This window comes from Pipra filicauda, unplaced genomic scaffold, assembly GCF_003945595.2.
Source record: "Pipra filicauda isolate LSUMZ 115617 unplaced genomic scaffold, ASM394559v2 scaffold480_size458065_pilon, whole genome shotgun sequence".
Lineage (NCBI taxonomy): Eukaryota > Metazoa > Chordata > Aves > Passeriformes > Pipridae > Pipra > Pipra filicauda.
The window spans coordinates 187,120-204,041 of NW_024104621.1; the positions used below are offsets into that span (position 1 = coordinate 187,120).

Here is a 16,922-nt window from a genome sequence, read left to right on the forward strand (position 1 = left end):
GGAAAAGCCCCGGAGGGCACCTATGTGCCCCTCTGTTCAGGGTGGGCTGGGACCCACAGGGTTTTGGGGTGCTGCTGCTGGTGGAAGCGGGATTTAGCCTTGTTATGCCCAGTTTGGGGGGTCTGAGTGCCCCACTCCCCACCCTGTTGTGGGGACATGGCTGGAGGGGATCCCCCCAAAATGCACCCCTCACCCTTGCAACTGGCCCAGCTCTGGTGCACTCTGGTCAGTCTCTGCACCCCAGGGCTCACTGGTGGGGGGCTCCTCCACCCCAACCCCCAAGTACCCATAAAGAGCCCCTTATCTCTAAGCCAATCTCCCTGGGGGGCTCTCCCCCAGCAAAGGAGCTGGGTGTGTCAGAGCCCCCTCGCTGCAGCTGGGTAAGGATGTAGGGGGACGAGGGGATGGGAAGCGCCTCGGCTGCCCCATACATGTGGGGCAGCCCCATGTGGGTCTCCCTGCCAGCACAGGGGGACACAAGGAGTGCTGGCCCAAGCGGCCCCAGAGAAGTCCACACATACCCCGTTTATTGGGGGGCTGGAGCCACCTCTTTTCTGCACCTGTGTCTGCTCCCACAGCGCTCCGAGTGCGACCACTGGCCCCCCGCCACCCCCCGAGTCCGGCTCACTGCCCCATCATACAGGCCATCTTGCAGGCCACGGCCGAGATGAGGGCGGCCCCGCGCCCGCTGCCCTCCTCTGACTGGATGAAAGTGATGTCGCAGCCGGGTGTCAGCTGCCGCACTGTGGCGTGGAAGTGGTCCTTGAAGCTGGAGAGTGGGAAAACGGGGTCAGAAACAGGGTCACAAATGGGGGCTGAAGGAGGAGGATGGCAGGAAGGCCCTGGGGATCCCCACCTGGGATGGAGCTTGTAGACGGAGCCGTCAACGCCGACGGTGATCTTGAGGGTGTCCTGGCTGCGGCTCTCGCGCATGCGGTTGATGACGCCGGCCAGCCCAGCCGAGCACATCTGGGCGGCGCGCGTGGACACGCTCTCGCACACCCGGCGCACGATCTCGCAGTCTGTCCGCGATGGCAGCAGCTCGAAGCCTGACAGGATGTTGTAGATTTGCTTGCGGTCGTCGGAGTCGCTGGGGTGAGGGGAGAGTGGGGGTCAACGGGGAATGTTGGGGGAAAACCCATTATGAGGCAGTTGTATGGGGTGTCAGGATGAGGAACCCCAATTGGGTCAGTCGGAACAGGTTGGTGTGGGGTGATGGGACAGAGGGACCTGGATGTGGGCCACCCTGATGTGGGCTGATGGGACAAGGGACCCCAACATGCACAGTCAGAGCAGGCTGCTGTGGGGTGATGGGATAAGGGACCCCAATATGAGGCAGGCAGAGCAGACTGGTATGGTGTGGTGGAACAGAGGGATCCCCACGTGGGACAGCCTGGTACAGACTGACAGCACCTGGAGCCGTGTGGACTGGCAGCACAGACCCCCAGCACGGTGCAGCCTGGCAGGCTGGTTTGGGGGTGCCGCTCCCCAGCCTCACACCTCTCGATCTGGGACATGAAGCGGGTCTCGAAGGTCCCACGGGTCTTGAGCTTCTCAGAGGCCTCCCCATTGAAGAGCAGGTTCTCATCCACCAGCTTCAACAGCACCAGCCGCACTATCTCCCCCATGTACTTTCCCCCAATGATCTTCTCGTACCTGGGGGGGGACACAGGCGAAGGGGCGGTGTCAGGGCTGGGATTTGGGGGGCCACATCGCGCGGCACCCCCTCTTTCCTTCCCCCCTCCTTGCCGGCTGTGTCCCTGCACGTGGGCACAGCCTGGGGCGAAGGACCTCCGTGCCGGGGGGCTGAGCCCAGCGTGGCAGGGGGTCAGGGGGGACACCCAGAGGAACTGGATCTCTCCTATTCCTTACAGTTGCTGACCGGGGTTAAGGGAGGTCTCGTCCACCACGCGGTCGTACTCCAGGAGGAACTCATCCAGCTCCCCCGAGGCGCCGAAGGCCCCCCACTCTGTGTTCACACACATTCGCCCCTCATCGCCCTCGACCAGCTCCACGTTGTGCATCTCCTCCATGTAGCAGGCGTTACAGCCCGTCCCTGCCAGGAACCGGGGACAGGGCCAGTGGCGGGGGAACAGTGACCCCCCCACCACGGCCCTCCCATCCCAACTGAGATAAAGCTGGGATAGTCTTCTGGAGCAATGGGGGGGAACTGGAGAAGGTCCAGAGATGTGCCAGGATGGGGGTTGGGACCTGTGTGGAGTCATTCCTGAACCTGTGAGGGACATTCCTCAGCCTGGTGATGTGGCACCATGGTCTACAACTACTTCAGGGCTGGCTCCAGAGGTGACAGAACATGGGAAAAAGGTTTTATACTAAAAGAGGGAAGATTTATATGGGACATTGCAGAGAAATTCTTCTCTGTGAGGGTGGCAGGTGATGTTTCTCAGAAAAGCTGTGGCTGCCCCATTTCTGGAAGTGTTCAAGGCCAGGTGGGAAGGGGCTTGGAGCCACCTGGTCTAGTGGAAAGTGTCCCTGCCCATGGCGGGGAACTTGATGATCCTTAAGGTACCTTCCAACCCAAACCATTTCATGAAAGCTGGAACCAAGGATGGTTGGGAACTTACTACATAGGTCCCAAATCTCTATCCCTATTCCACCCAGCATTGGGATGCAATAGACTCATCAAATCATAGAACCATGGGATGGTATAGGTTCAAAGAGTCCTTAAAGCTCATCTTGTTCCACTCCCTGCCATGGGCAGGGACACCTTCCACTAGACCAAGTTGCTCCAAGGACAGAAAGGAAACGGCCTCAAGTTGCACATGGGGAGGTTTACGTTTGGACAATTTCTTCATGGAAAGGGCTCTCTGGCCCTGGCACAGCTGCCCAGGGCAGTGGTAGAATCCCCATTCCTGGGGGGATTTAACTGACTTGTGGATGTGGCACTTGGGGACATGAGTTAGTGGTGGCCTTGGCAGTGCTGGGGGAACGGTTGGACTTGATGACCTCAGAGGCTTTTCCAACCCAAACAATTTCATGTTTCCATGCTAGACCTCATTTCAGAGTAAAGAAATGGAACAGCTGGCCCCTGCTGCTCCATGAGCACCGGGACTCGGTGACCGAGATCGTGGTTGGGGGCTCGTGCTCGGAGCTGCATGTCCCCATCCTGCGGTGACAGGGATGGTCATCCTGCCCCCCCTGCGCCCCCACAGCCCTGGCTGGCCCCTTGTCCCCACAGCAGGGTCCCAGGGGCTCCGGGTGCTGTGCTGAGGCCAGCCCGGCCCCAAGGAGCTGATAAACATCCCAGTGCGTGTTTACCCAGGCGAGGGGACGCAGAGCCCAGATGGCACATGGCTGATGGCACTAAAGATAGCAGGGGGCTGGGAGAGGCGGGGGGCTGCTCCCTGCAGGGTTCAAACCCATCCCCACCACCCAGCTCCCTGACACCAGTCACCTGCCATGGGTCTCCCACGATGAGGTGCCACAGCCACCAGCAGCCTGGGGGGAGGGCTGTGCTATGGGGACCAGCCCTGTTATGGTGACTACCCCCTTTCTACTCCTGAGGCACTCCCACCACCGTGCTGGGGACAGACAATGCCATCGAGTGTCCCAACCTCTGGAGGCCTCAGCAGGGTGCCATTGCCACCCCCTTGTCCTTGGTGTGCCCCTCCAAAGGGACGGGGGGAGCAGCAGGGGAGCAGGGCCGGGGGACGGTCCCTCCTCCTTGGCCGTGTGTCCCTGCAGAAGGGGCGTCTTACCCACAATCATCCCAACCTCGCACCGGTGATCTTCGTAGTAGCAGGAGATCATTGTGGCCACCGTGTCATTCACCATCGCCACCACATCCATCTCGAAGTCCTGGGGACAGGACAGGGACCATTGGAGGCTCACAGGGGGCTGGGCTGTCCTGCAGCAGGCAGGTCTGGGGTAGAGGGTCCCCAAGGGTGAGGATGTGGGCATGTGTTGCACATGTGCGCACACACATGGAATGGCCCTTCCTGGGGACACACCAGGCTCCAGTGGCCCCATCATGGGGATAACAGGGCTCCAGTGGTCCCTTCCTGGGGACACACCAGGCTCCAGCAGCCCTGTTGCAGGCAAAGCTGGGCTTCAGTGAGCCCATCGCAGGGGCAGCCAGGAGCGCCGGGGTCCCCCCACCGCGGTGGTACCAGCGCAGCCGACCCTCTCACCCCTCGCCGTTTGATGGCGTCCCTCAGCAGCCCCACCACGTTGTTCCCTTCTGCGCCGGAAGCTTTGAAGCCCTTGGTCCAGTTCAGGAGGATGCCCTGGAATGGGAGTCAGACCAAAATGGGGCTGTGGATGTAGCTGGTGCTCGGGGACCCCCGAGCCCTTGTGCTGCCCAGCCACCCCCTCACCTTGTCAATGTCCTCGTGCCGCACAGGGAAGGAGAAGGTGAAACCCAGGGGCAGCTTTTTGTGCTTCATCTGGTGCTTGTCCAGGAAATCAGAGATGCACTCGGAGATGTAGTCGAAGAGCTGGAAGACAGGAGGCCCAGCCTTTGCCAGGGGCTGTTACCACCCTCCCACCGCACACAGATCGACACTGTCCCGTCCCCACCGTGGGTTCCCCAGGCCTGGCCACCCCCTGCTTTCTGCTGATGGGAGGGATGAAGAGTGTCCCCTCCAGTGTCCTCACTGGAACACACACGTTGACAGGGACTGGGAAGGGACGGGATGCCCTGTGTGCCCCACTCACCATCTCGGCCGTCCCAGTCATGGCGTCCTCTGGGATGGAATACATTTGGTGCTTCGTCTTCACCTTCCACTGCCCCTCTTCCCCCTCACCCACCTTTACCAGCATCACACGGAAATTGGTGCCACCCAGGTCCAGCGACAGGAAATCTCCCACCTCTGCAAAGCCGGGGAGGGGGGGACAAGGTGATGGGCTCGGGGTGGGCTCAGCCTTCTGCATGGAGCTCAACAGGGTCTGGGGAGGGAGTAACACAAGGGACCAGGAGTGATGCCATACCTGAGCCCTCAGGGGTGGAGCGGACATAGGTGGGCAGCATTTTGACAGAGGCTTCCTCATGTGTCTCCAGCTTAAGACCTCGGTCCATCTCCTTCTGCATCCGGTACATCACCTTCTTCAGGTCCTCCTCCTTCAGCCGGAACTCTGACAAGATCTGCTCCACCTGCGTGGAACATAGCATCAGCCAGGGCTGGAGGACACGAGGTTCAGGGGCCTGAACTGCAAGAAATAACCACGTTTCCCTTCCCTCGACCCTGGTTTTCCCCACCGGCTCACGGACACCCCAAAATGCCTTATCCCACTGCTCTACTTCCTTCAGGTGAACATATGCACCAGGGAATCCATAGGACTGGCATGAGGCCCCACGTCCCCTCCCAGTGCTGCCTGTAGGACATCGTGGTTGGCATTGGGGTCCCTGTGCCGTCCCCATCAGCAAGTTGATTTGTTTGGATGGTTGTGTAGAAGCCAGCATCACTCCAGCAGGACTTCAACCACTGCCCTGGGACATTCCATCCTGATGAATCCCAGGGCCATTCCCACCAAGGCGTGCCTCCAGCCATGCCACTGAGAAGCACAGAATCTCCCACCAAGGATGTAGGACTCTTCCATGATGAAGATGCTGGTGTCTTCCTTGTTCCCCTGGGAATATCCCTCTCCCTGTATCCTACCAGGAATCACAGGTACAATTTTCCACCCACCAAATTTGGGGCAGAGGGCAGGTGAGCAGGAAGATTCTCAGGAATCCTTGCCTCGCTGCCAGGTAGAGCTGCAGGGCCCACTCCAGGGAAGCACCTGGCAGGCAGGACCCGTGTTTATCCTTTCCGTAGCAACCCCGGGCTCGGCGCAGCCTCCATTAGGCAGCAGGGCTGGGGCCAGGCCCCCGGCTGTCAGATGGAGCCGGAGTCGGTGCTCGCTCCACCAGCTGCAGCCACAGCATTAGGGCTCATTAGTCACCGGGCTCTGGGCAGGCTCCAGTGCTCCCACTCCTGCTCTGGCCAGCAGACAGATGTTTGCCTTGAGGCTGCTGCTGTTTCCCAACAGGTTTTGGGGTGGGGGGCTCAGTAAAGGGTTTGGGGTGTGGTTTGGAGCATCCTAACATCGGGACCACTCCTCGTAACACGACCCTCAATGCTGTCCCTCAGCCTCCAGGCCCCCAAGTGAGGGCTCAGCCCAAATATCTCCAAGGCCCCGCAGGGCTCCTGTGGCCTCAGCCACCATCCACAGCTGAGTGGGATCCCTTCACCTCCCCCTCTATCCTGGTGCTGAACCCTGGGGGCTTAATTAGTCTTGGACCCCCAGGTGCCAGGAGACAGGAGCCCAAGAGATGTGGCTGCAGCATGGACCCCTCTGGGCTGGGGGACACTGCCGGACACCCCGGAATGGGGCCAGTCACCCAAGGTAGCACTACGGTGAGGTCCGGCATGATCTGGAAGATGTTCAGCCTGGGATGATTGAAAAAATCCTGCCAGGAAAACACGGAGCTGCATTCAACCATCTTGCCTGGATCATTGGCTGAAGGTATTCGGCGCTAATCACCTGTGGGAATCTGCCGTGGGCGGAGGGTCCCTGTCCCAGGGCTGGCACCCAAGGGTCCAAATTTTATTTCTCCATCTCACCCCCGTGTGTCCCTACTCATTCCTTCTCTCGCCTCCAAAACAACAGGTTTGGCTCTTCCCTGGCTGGATTTGGCTCTTCTCATGTGACGGAATCTGGCTCTCAGCTTCCCATGGAAACAGTGTGGTCCAGTGCAACCCACAAAGGGGATGGAGCTGGGAACCACATGGCTGCTGGCTGTGGTAGCTGGCTACACCCAGCATATATTGTGCCCCCTCCATGTCCCAGCTGGCAGCAGGGAAAGTCTCCACTGTCCTCACGCATGGCCCTGTGAGCTCAATCCATCTGGAGAAGAGATGGGAGCAGCTTCCCACAAACAACCAGTGTTTGACTGGGGATGAGCCATGTGCCATCCTGCTGAGAGTCTCAGTGACAACAGTGACAACCAGCCAAAGGAGGTGATGGGCCCCATCTCATCCCAGAGATGCAGCCTTGTGGCCAAAAGATGCCCAGGACAATGCCAAGATGGTGGGAGCATCCCAGCCCAGCAGAGTATCCCACGAATGCTCTCAGCTCCATCACAAGCCCTCAGTGCTGTGGGGCCTGTGCTATGCTGGGGGGGGTGACCTCAGGGACAGGACCCTCCTGGACATGTCAGGCTGCCCCCAGGCTGCCCAGGAGCTGGTGTCCTCCCCGCCAGCCATCCTCCCAGCTACCTCTGTTGGAAACTCGGGAGATGCCAGGAGCACCTGGCCACTCGCTCCAGGGAAGGCAAGAACCCCCTGTGAGGATCCACGCTGCTCCCCACACCCCCTGGGTGCCCCCCAGCCTGTCCTTCTCGACCCCCTGGCATCACCCCTGCAGCAGCCTCACCTTCTCCTTCCTGCTGCTCTCCATCCTGGCTCGGTGATCCAGCATGGGGGCAGCCGGCGGGGCGGGGTGGGCTGCGGGCCAAGCCGTGCCCCCCTCAGCCCCTGTGCCCCCCACCGCGGTGCCTGGCCTGGGGGAGCCCCCTGCCCCGTCCCTGAGGGTGGCCGGCGGGCGCTGGGCAGCTCCGTCCCTCGCTCTGTACGCGGATGCTCCACTTTCGCTGCGTTATCTCATCTGACGCCCCAGTGCAGCGCACGCCGAGGGGGGTCCCGGTCCCCTCAGGCCTCAAGCGGAGGGGCGAGGAGCGGGGCCCGGCGCCCCGGCGGGCTCAGCCCTGTCACCCCACATCCTCTGCTCCGGGGGTTCCGCTCACGCTGTCCCGCTCGCTCTCTCGCTCCCTCGATAAATCCCTGGGCCGGTGAGGGCGCAGGGGCCCAGCCCGGCGCGGTGGGTTCCCGCAGCCCACGGGGACGCCCCGGTGCGTTGGCGAGGCGAGACCGGGACCGTCCCCCGTCACGCGAAGCACCACGCCCCGGGTCGCCCATGTCCCCGTTGTCATACCAACGGCTCGATGGCGGTGGCAAGCACTCCACCGGCCCGCTTGGCAACGGGAACGCTCCCATGGAGACCGGGCACACAGCACAGGGGCGAGGGTGACTGGGAAGTGCTCTGTGCCCCCAGGATGGGAAAGGCTCCGAGGGCGCTGGGATTGACACCGAGCGTCACAACGGATTGGGAACGGGCCCTGGATTTGGGGACGGGGATGTGGTGACACCCCGTCACCCCCAGAGCCGTGTCGTCAACCCAGTGTTGGGGCAACGGGGGCCCATGGGGTCCCAATGGGATCAGGAACACCCCTAGTCACCCCAAAAACCTCCTGGCATCGGTCCGTGGCAGCATCCCCTCGGACAAAGAGCTGGGGAGGGTCCCCGGGGAGCCCGGGGGGGGGGGGGTGCCAGGCGTGCCAGTTCCGTGGGGGAACGAGGGGGCTCTGGGGAAGGCAGAGGGTTTAGGGGCATCACGGCAGGGCCCGGGGGGACACATAGGGTCACCCCACAGCACCTCCCCTGCCCCTGCGCAGAGGATACCTGGGGGCACGGGAGGGCTCAGGTAGCCCCACCCCAGCGCTGGGGCCTGCCCAGAGAGGGGTCCCGCCACCGCGGCGGGGTCCCCAGCGCACGGCGGGTCCTACCCGGAGCCGAGGAGGAGCACGAGAGGTCCCCACCCTGCAGGGTCCCGGGGCCGGGCCGGGCCGGGGCCGCCCCCAGAGGGTCCCCCGGGCCCCCTCTGCCCTCCGCACAGCGCCCCCTGCCGGTCGCCCGCGGAGCGGCTCGGATTTGCCGCCCGGCCGAGGCCGGGAGGGAGGAGGCGGGCGCTGATTGGCCGGGAAGCTGAGGGGCCGGGGCAAGATCGGCGCGTGCGCAGGGCGGGAGGAGCCCCCGTGGCAGCGCCCGGGGCCGGTGCACTTCCGGTCGCCGCAGTTCCACTTCCGGGTCGCGCCCATCGCCCCCGTTCGGCCGCCGCCTGAGCTGAGCCGCGACCGGAACGTCGGTACTGGGCCGGGTGGGCGGCCCGGGGGGCCGTGTGGGGCTGTACTGGGGGGGACTGGTCTGTACTGGGCCAGACTGGTCTGTACTGGGCCAGACTGGGCTGTACTGGGCCATACTGGGGGTAACTGGGCCGTACTGGGGGTGACTGAACTGTACTGGGCCGTACTGGGCCATACTGGGGGTGACTGGACTGTACGGAGGGGAACTGGGCTGGCTGGGTTATACTGGGGGCCAGGGGCTGGGCTGTACTGGGTTATACTGGGTGGAGTGGCTGGCATTTTATTGGGTTATAGCAGAGTGGGGGACTGGGCTGTACTGGGTTATACTGGGGGCTGGGTTATACTGGGCCAGCTGGGAAGGCTGGGCTGGCTTGTACTGGGGGGGCAGGGTGTGGTTAGGCCTGGGCGGGGGCCCTGCTGGGGCTGGGGGTCGGGGTGGGGGGTCAGAGGGGGCTCGTGAGGGGTTGGGGGTTCAGGTTGCCTGGAGACATTTAAAGGATGGAGGGTGGGGGATTTGGGTGGGGGGTCCCAGGAAGGTCTGGGGGGTCCCAGTGCCCCCCTGGCCCCAGCCCCGACCCTTCCCTCTCCCCCAGGCCCGGGAGCTGCTGCCATGAGGCTCTACAGCCTAAGTGTCCTTTACAAGGGTGACCCCAAAGTGCATTTGCTCAAAGCTGCCTATGACGTGTCCACCTTCAACTTCTTCCAGAGGTCCAGGTGGGTCCTAGGGGGCTGGAGCCTCTGCAAGGGGTTTGAGGAGAGAGGATTGCCCCTGGCTTGTGGCTCGGGCAGGACCCTGCTGGGGGAGCAGAAGCCTTTGGGAGGTTTTCTGCCCAGCTGGGGCTGCAGGGGCAGCGGTGACAGGCTTTTCCTGAGGGATAAGCCCCCTGGAGTCGCTCCCTGGGGAGCTGGGAGCTGCTGTCAGCACTTGGGGTGAGGGGTCGACCTTGGGGGTGCAGTGAAGCCCCCAGAGCCACCCTGGCCAGGGACACAGGGCAAGTCTGACCCCACAAACCCTCCGCTGCAGACCAGTGAGGAAATCCGGGAGCAGGCATCACCCCAGGGGTGGGATGGCTGGACTGTGCCAGGCTGGGCGGGCTCACCTGCACCCTTGTACCTTTGGGGAGGGGTTTGGCCTCATTTCAAGCTTTTCCCAGCCCACAGACCTCTGCTCAGGTTCTTCCAATAGCTTCAGGTGAGCTGCTTTAGCCCCCAACACTGATCCAGGCTCCTGGTGTCCCACTGTTCCCTCTGGGCACACAGAGGGTTCTCTTGGCAGCTAGGACCTCCTGGAACTGTAAAACAAAGCAGGAACGAACAGGTCCTTCCCAGTGCACACTCCAGATGGTGAAGGAATTAGGAAATTCTTCTGGGACCCAGATTTTCCATGACAGCGTTTAATAGAACCTCAGGCACATTTGGTTCTGTAATTCCAAGGATAAAGGGGAAAGACTGAAAGAAGGAAAGACTGATTGTCTTAAAAAGCTCTTTCTTGGTCAAATGTGTGAGTGGGATGTGGAGCAGTGCCAGCACCTGATGTCAGCTCTGATCCCAAAGGTAGCTGCAGCTCTTGTTTTCCCAAATCCTGAGAAAGCTCCCAGTGTGGTTTTGCTGTCAGCTGCCCCAGCAGCAGGCTGCTCCCTTGCTCAAAGAAAAGTCGTGGAATTTGGGAAGAGTGAAGCGGTTTGAGGAGGGGGATGGTCTAGCAGCTGTTCCTGGGGTTTGATGCTTGTCCTGGGCTGATTCCCAGATGATGCTTGGAGGGGCTGTGAGAGCTTGGCCAGGTTTGATGTTAAAGGTCTGTTTAACTGAAGTTTGGGCTAAAATGCCACATATCCATACTTTTTTGAGGCTGTGGAGTTGGGTTGAGGGGTTGGATCTGGGATAAGCAGGGCTGTGGCTCCTGGGAGCTGTGGAACCTGCTGGGCAGGAGCACAGGCCCAGGCTGTGCTGGTGCTTCACATCTGCTGAACGTCTGCCAAGGAGTTTGGCAGGGTCAGGAGGGCGGAATGAAGTCTTTGGTGGGCAGTTCCTCCAGGAATACTGGGAAATAAAACCAGTATTCCCAATGGAAGAGATGTCTTTCTTGAGGAAGATATGCATTGGAAGATACACGTAGAACTGTCACACAGTTGGACTCAGTGGTCTTAAATGTCTTTCCCAACCTAAATATGAAACTCTGGGATTACAATGGTGGGAGCTGTGGCTGCCAGCAGATCCCCAGACCAGGAGGAAGGTGTCCATCTTCCCTCTCTGCCGAAGCTGGATGTTCAGTAATCTTTGGGCTTGACTTTTCTCTGCAGCACCCAAGACCTCGATGGTCTGGAGTCTCCACGGAGCCGGTGTCCAGTCAGTGTCTGGGCTGGGCCAGATTCTGCCCCTGGGCCGGGGCAGCCCTGGCTGTGTGTGTGGGCTGGGGATGAGAGGCTGGAGAGCAGCTGCAGGAAGAGCCCTGGGGGTCCTGGTCCATGGCCAGTTGTTCCTGAGTCAGCAGTGCCATGGCAACCAGGAGGGCCAACGTGTCCTGGGGGCATCAGGCCCAGCATCGCCGGCCGGGCCAGGGAGGGGATTGTCCTGCTCTGCTCTGACCCCCTGCAATATTGGGACAGTTTGGGGTACTGCAATATAAGGAAGATATGAAGCCATTAGAGAGTGTCCAAAGGAGGCCACAAGAATGAGGAAGGTCTGGATGGACCTTATGAGGGCCTTCTTCAGCCTGGAGAAGAGGAGACTGAGGTCAGACCTCATTGGGGTCTTCAGCATCCTCCTGAGGGGTAGCAGAGGGGCAGGTACTGGTCTCTTCACTCTTGTGACCAGTGACAGGACCCGAGGGAACGGCTGGAGCTGAGTCAGAGGAGGTTTAGGTTGGATCTCAGGACAAGGTTCTTCCCCCACAGGGTGGTTGGGCACTGAACAGGCTCCCCAGGGCAGTGGTCACGGCCCCAAGGCTGCCAGAGCTCAAGAAGCATTTGGACAATACTCTCAGGCACATGGTGGGATTGTTGGGGTGTCTGTGCAGGGCCAGGAGTTGGATGTGATGATCCTGATGGATCCCTTCCAACTCAGCATATTCTTTGATTCTAGTGGAATGGCAAGGGAGTGGGACTGGATGGTCTTTAAGGTCCAGTCCAACCCAAAACATTCCATGATTGCCGTGATGCAGTTGCTCACCAGGTGTTGGCTGGACAGATCCAGGTTCAATAGCATTTTTACTTTCTGCTAAATCCCCATAAAGCAAGTTCAGCCCAAGGACACAAGTCTGTCACTGCAGCTGGAGGGATCTGGGTGCTCCCCTGGGTCTGGGGAGGATCTGGAGGGGTCTGGGTGGTGGCTGGGGATCTTTGTCTGGGGGCTGCCACTCTGCATAGGTGCAGGGTCCAGCCTTTTCTCAAAGTAAAATCCTCTGCTCAGCCACAGCCCCACTATCCAGACACTGGGGGGCTCGTGGGGAAGGGTTTCAGTTCCCGCACGCACCAGGGAGCTGTGGGACAGATGATCTGCCATCACTGACCCATCCTGGTGCTCTGTCCCCACAGTGTGCAGGAGTTCATGACCTTCACGAGCCAGCTGATTGCGGAGCGCTCGGCGCTGGGCAGCAGGGCCTCTGTCAAGGAGCAAGGTGAGAGCAGCCCCTGTGCCCGCCCTGTGCCCGCCCCGTGTCTGGGAATATTCACACCACCACCACTATCTGGGTGAGCAGCACTGAGGGCGTGAGGTGCGAGCCCAGCCCAGCACAGGAGAGGTTCCAGGGGGTGCAGGGCCCTGCTGCCACTGTCTGTGCTCTCCCTACCTCCCTTGGGACCCCTGGAGCTGTTGGACTGCAGCCCCCCTGCTGGCAGCTTCCCAGACCCCCCTGGGGGATGGCTGTGTCAGCTTTACTGTGCAAGTCTTCACTCCCTGTTCCAAATTCTCACCACATCCCAGTCTCCCTGCCCTGCTCCACATGCTTCTGGAACCCCAGGACGCGTGGGGTGCGGCCTGGAGTTGGCTGCTGAAGCCTCTAATGGCACTTCAGCCTTGTTATTAATTAAATTAAAAGTCAGACTCAGTGCCTCACTAGTTTTTGTTTACTTGTGGCTGCCCTGGGACATCAGTGTCCTGTCCCACACCACATGGCCTGGGTGTGGTCACCTACCACAGCACAATTTAAGGCTGAGCCCCAAATGTTGAGCCCTTCCCGCTTTCCTAATGAAATCATGAGAAATGTAGGTGCTAATGACACCTTCCAGGGTGTTCTGGGGGGAAGGGGGAAGCTGTGGGGTTGGGTGGACGGTGGTGGGTGCTGGGGAGGGCTCGGGACCTTTGCTGCCTCTGTGACGGGGATTTCCTTCCCAGAGTACCTGTGCCACGTGTACGTCCGGAACGATGGGCTGGCTGGAGTGGTGATCGCAGACAACGAGTATCCACAGCGGGTTTGTTTCACCTTGCTGGACAAGGTGAGGACACAGGCCAGGAGCTGCTCCGGGGCACTCCACCAGTCCTCCCACCGTGGCACGTGCAGGGGATGGGGGACAGTCAGGGATGGCCACCCTGGCCTAGTGTGGGCATTGCTCTGGTCCTCGTGTGCCAAGGCTGTGGGTTCCTGTCTCTGCCCTCAGCTCATTCAAAAGGGATCAAGGAGGAGGGTCACCAAGGCGATCAGAGGGTTGGAGCACCTCTCAAGGAATCATGAAATTGTTTTGGTTGGAAAAGCCCTCTGAGAGCATCCAGTTCAACCATTCCCCCAGCATTGCCGAGGCCACCACTAGCCCATGTCCCCAAGTGCCACATCCACACGTTTGTTTTTTTTAACACTTCCAGCGATGTGTGGACTCCACCACTGCCCTGGGCAGCTGTGCCAGGGCTGGACAACCCTTTCCAGGAAGGAATTTTCCTAGCATCCAACGTCACCCTCCCCTGGCACAGCTTGAAGCCGCTTCCTCTTGTCCTTTCCCCTGTTCCCTGGGAGCAGAGCTCGACCCCCCCCCAGCTCCCCCCTCCTGTCAGGGGGTTGCAGAGCCAGAAGGTCCCCCCTGAGCCTCCTTTTCTCCAGGCTGAGCCCTCCCAGCTCCCTCAGCCCCTCCTGCTACTCCAGCCCCTTCCCAGCTCTGTTCCCTTCCCTGGACACGCTCCAGCCCCTCAGTGTCTCACTTGTTGAGGGCCCAGCCCTGGACACAGCCCTGGAGGTGCCCCAGCAGTGCCAGCACAGGGACGGGCACTGCCCTGGGCACCCCTGGGGTCACGTTCAGCTACTGTCACCAGCACCCTCAGGTCCTTTCCAGCTTTCCAGCCACTCTGCCAGGAAGACAGGCTGAGAGGGCTGAGGGTGTTCAGCTTGGAGAAGAGAAGTTTCCAGGCAGACCTTAAAGCCCCTTCCAGTGCTTAAAGGGGCTCCAAGAGAGCTGGAGAGGGACTTGGGACAGGGGCCTGGAGGGACAGGCCAGGGGGGAACGGCTTCACGCTGACGCAAATCAGGGTTAGAGGGGAAGGAATTCTTCCCTGTGAGAGTGGTGAGGCCCTGGCACAGGTTGCCCAAGAAGCTGTGGCTGCCCCATCCCTGGAAGTGTTCCAGGCCAGGTTGGACGGGGCTTGGAGCAACCTGCTCTGATGGAAGGTGTCTCTGCCCATGGCAAAGGGTGGGACTAGATGAGCTTTCAGGTCCCTTTCCTAAAATTTCCTATTTTGGTGAGCAAACCCCTCTGGCCAGTGTGGCCCCACAGGTGCAGCTACTGAGCAGTAACTGCTGTTTCCTCACCTGGTAGGTGCTGGATGAGTTCTCCAGGCAGGTCAGCAAGATGGACTGGCCCTCGGGGTCCCCCGCCACCATCAGCTACTCTGCCTTGGATGGATACCTCAGCAAATACCAGGTGCAGACCACTGGGAGCCCACTGGGCAGTGGGAGAGAGGGTTCCCGTGTTCCTGCAGCCCTGGGGATGGCGGTGGGAGGTGGGGGACACCTGGCACGTGTTGGGACCCCAGTGCTGTGGTGCTGTGCCCAGGGAACCCCAGTGTCCTCATGGTGGTGCCAGTGCCATGTTGTTCCTCCCCAGAACCCCCGTGATGCCGACCCGATGACCCGAGTGCAGGCAGAGCTGGACGAGACCAAAATCATTCTGGTGAGGACATGGGGCCGTGGCTGGATGGTCCTGCCAGCACAGCCAGCAGGCCCTGGAGGCACACATTCTGGGGCAGGGGTAGGGTGGCCCTAGGCCATTTCCTGGAGACCTTCTTGATGTGGGAGCTTCCTTACCTCTTCCCCTTTTTCCCTTCCCCACCTTTTCGCTTCCCCCACCTTTTTCCCTTCCCTCTCCCCTTCTACCCTTGCTCCCCACCTCTTTCCCCTTACCCCTCTCCTTGCTCCTCTTGGGCTTTTCCCAGCTGGCCTGACACAAGCACAGGGGCTCTGCCCTCTCTCTCCAAATGCCCGTCCCCTCCCTGCCTGGTGGCCCTGTGGGGGCTTTGCTGCTCCTGCCCCCAGCCATATTCCTGTCTCCCTCAGGGCTGCAGAGCTGGGGGGGGCTGTGGGAAGGTGGGATGGGGACATGGTGGCACCTCCATCTCCTGCTGGGGACCTGGGGAGGGCTAGTACTGGGGCTCAGCACCCATTTCTCTGGCAGCACAACACTATGGAGTCACTGCTGGAGCGGGGGGAGAAGCTGGATGACCTGGTCTCCAAATCGGAGGTGCTCGGAGCACAGTCCAAAGCCTTCTACAAAACGGTGGGTGTGGAGGTTCACCCCCTCCCTGAGGAGCTGGGGAGGCCTGGGAGCTCACAGATGAACCCTGAGGGAGTCACCCCCTGCCTAAGGAGCTGGGGGTGGATGGAGTATCATCCCAGGGGTCACCCCCATGGATGAACCCTGGGGCATGGCAATGGGTGCCAAGCAGGGATTACCCCTGTTCCTGCAGGCTTTGAGCCTGGAGGGAGCCCGGGTGCCCCAATTCCGGCTGCAAAGCCCCCCATCCCCTCACTGGGGCCATCCCACACCCTGGGGAGGGAGCAGGGGGATGCCCCGCTTCCTAGTGCCAGCTCTGGCCAAAGGGAGGGATGATGGGTCCATTCCTTGCCATGAGCCTTCGGCCTTGTGGCCAGGAGGAGAGCTGTGTGGGACCTCAGTTGGGTGGTCCTGGGACACCCAAAACCTTCAGGGAGCTGTGGCAAGCTTTACAGAAGGTTTTCCTTCTCTTCGCAGGCCCGAAAGCAGAATTCATGCTGTGAAATCATGTGACGCAGAGCCCGGGCTCTCCAGCTCCGGACCACCAGCCCTCCGTCCCCCTCTGCAGCCCCCCCCCGGGGGTTCCTGGGGCTGGGCCGGGGCTCCTCAGCCCCCTGGGCTGATGTGACTGTTGTCCACCTTGAGGGGACACCGAAGCTGGCACTGGGCTGGGACTGCAGGGGGGTCTGCACCAGAGACCCCCTGCTCTCGCTGTTCCTGGGGGAGGCTCGGACCGTGGGGTGCCAGGCCACGCAACCCCCTGCCTTCACAACCCCTCCACAGGGAGCTGGGAGGGGCCCCCCACTGCTGTCCCAAGGGGCTGGGGGGGCAGGAGCAGCCCCACCCCAAGGCTGGAGGGCTTTTATGTATTCTGTGTCCAAAGGGCGAGCTGAGGGGTGGGAGAAGGGGGGGCGGGGAGGGAAAATGAAGAGGCTCCTTGGGTGGAGGAGTGTTTGCTGCATTCCTGGGCAGCTTCTTCCAGAGCCACGTCCCTGTGCCTGCAGGGGAGCTCACCAGCCTTCCCTGCACCTCAGAGTCCCCTCTCCTGCTCCCGTCAGCTGGGAGGGGTCTCAGCGCCTGCTGGGGACCCGGCAGCCCTCCCTGCCTCCCCTTCCTCCTCCTTGGGAAGGGAAAAGCTTGGGCTCAGGGTGTACCCGCGCGGTGATCGGGTCATTTCCATGCCCCAGCTGCACCGGCCGGGGGGATAAAGTTGTCTTTGCCAGTTGTAGCCCTATTCCCCCTCTCTGTGCGGCGTCCTGGGGGGAACTGGGACAAACACCTGGGCAACACTCCCTGGGCACCCCGGC

General features: G+C 61.2%; 3 protein-coding genes across 5 annotated transcripts in view; 2 read left to right on the plus strand and 1 right to left on the minus strand.

Moving 5' to 3' along the window:
* The window catches only part of LOC113995197, a 196,712-nt gene that overhangs the window by 114,083 nt on the left and 65,707 nt on the right, over positions 1-16,922 (plus strand). The gene's annotated exons all lie outside the window — the stretch shown is intronic.
* Positions 506-8,494, minus strand: GCK (glucokinase). 2 transcript variants are annotated; one of them, XM_027734775.2, is made up of 10 exons: positions 7,378-8,494; positions 4,951-5,113; positions 4,678-4,832; positions 4,338-4,457; positions 4,152-4,247; positions 3,720-3,819; positions 1,873-2,056; positions 1,501-1,656; positions 857-1,090; positions 506-769 (listed from the first exon to the last, which is right to left on the minus strand). In XM_027734775.2, exons 1-10 carry the CDS (start codon positions 7,420-7,422, stop codon positions 625-627), a joined length of 1,398 nt encoding a protein of 465 aa, XP_027590576.1. In that variant the 5' UTR covers positions 7,423-8,494; the 3' UTR covers positions 506-624. The 2 variants fall into 2 exon arrangements, with proteins under 2 accessions (XP_027590576.1, XP_027590587.1); XM_027734786.2 differs by lacking the exons at positions 3,720-3,819; positions 4,152-4,247; positions 4,338-4,457; ... (1 more) ...; positions 4,951-5,113; positions 7,378-8,494 and having other exon boundaries at positions 1,883-1,972.
* Positions 8,849-16,844, plus strand: YKT6 (YKT6 v-SNARE homolog). 2 transcript variants are annotated; one of them, XM_027735070.2, is made up of 8 exons: positions 8,849-8,925; positions 9,517-9,637; positions 12,457-12,539; positions 13,256-13,356; positions 14,662-14,766; positions 14,950-15,015; positions 15,517-15,618; positions 16,093-16,844. In XM_027735070.2, exons 2-8 carry the CDS (start codon positions 9,534-9,536, stop codon positions 16,126-16,128), a joined length of 597 nt encoding a protein of 198 aa, XP_027590871.1. In that variant the 5' UTR covers positions 8,849-8,925; positions 9,517-9,533; the 3' UTR covers positions 16,129-16,844. The 2 variants fall into 2 exon arrangements, with proteins under 2 accessions (XP_027590871.1, XP_039242322.1); XM_039386388.1 differs by having other exon boundaries at positions 8,889-8,921.

Bases quoted from the DNA above. Each gene is read 5' to 3' on its own strand.
- YKT6 (XM_027735070.2), top strand. From the start codon at position 9,534: ATGAGGCTCTACAGCCTAAGTGTCCTTTACAAGGGTGACCCCAAAGTG. The intron at 12,540-13,255 runs GTGAGAGCAGCC...TTTCCTTCCCAG, and splicing joins GGCCTCTGTCAAGGAGCAAG to AGTACCTGTGCCACGTGTAC. The intron at 14,767-14,949 runs GTGCAGACCACT...GTTCCTCCCCAG, and splicing joins GATACCTCAGCAAATACCAG to AACCCCCGTGATGCCGACCC.
- GCK (XM_027734775.2), bottom strand. From the start codon at position 7,422: ATGCTGGATCACCGAGCCAGGATGGAGAGCAGCAGGAAGGAGAAG. The intron at 4,458-4,677 runs GTGAGTGGGGCA...CCTGTCTTCCAG, and splicing joins TGACTGGGACGGCCGAGATG to CTCTTCGACTACATCTCCGA. The intron at 3,820-4,151 runs GTGAGAGGGTCG...TCCTGTCCCCAG, and splicing joins ACGCCATCAAACGGCGAGGG to GACTTCGAGATGGATGTGGT.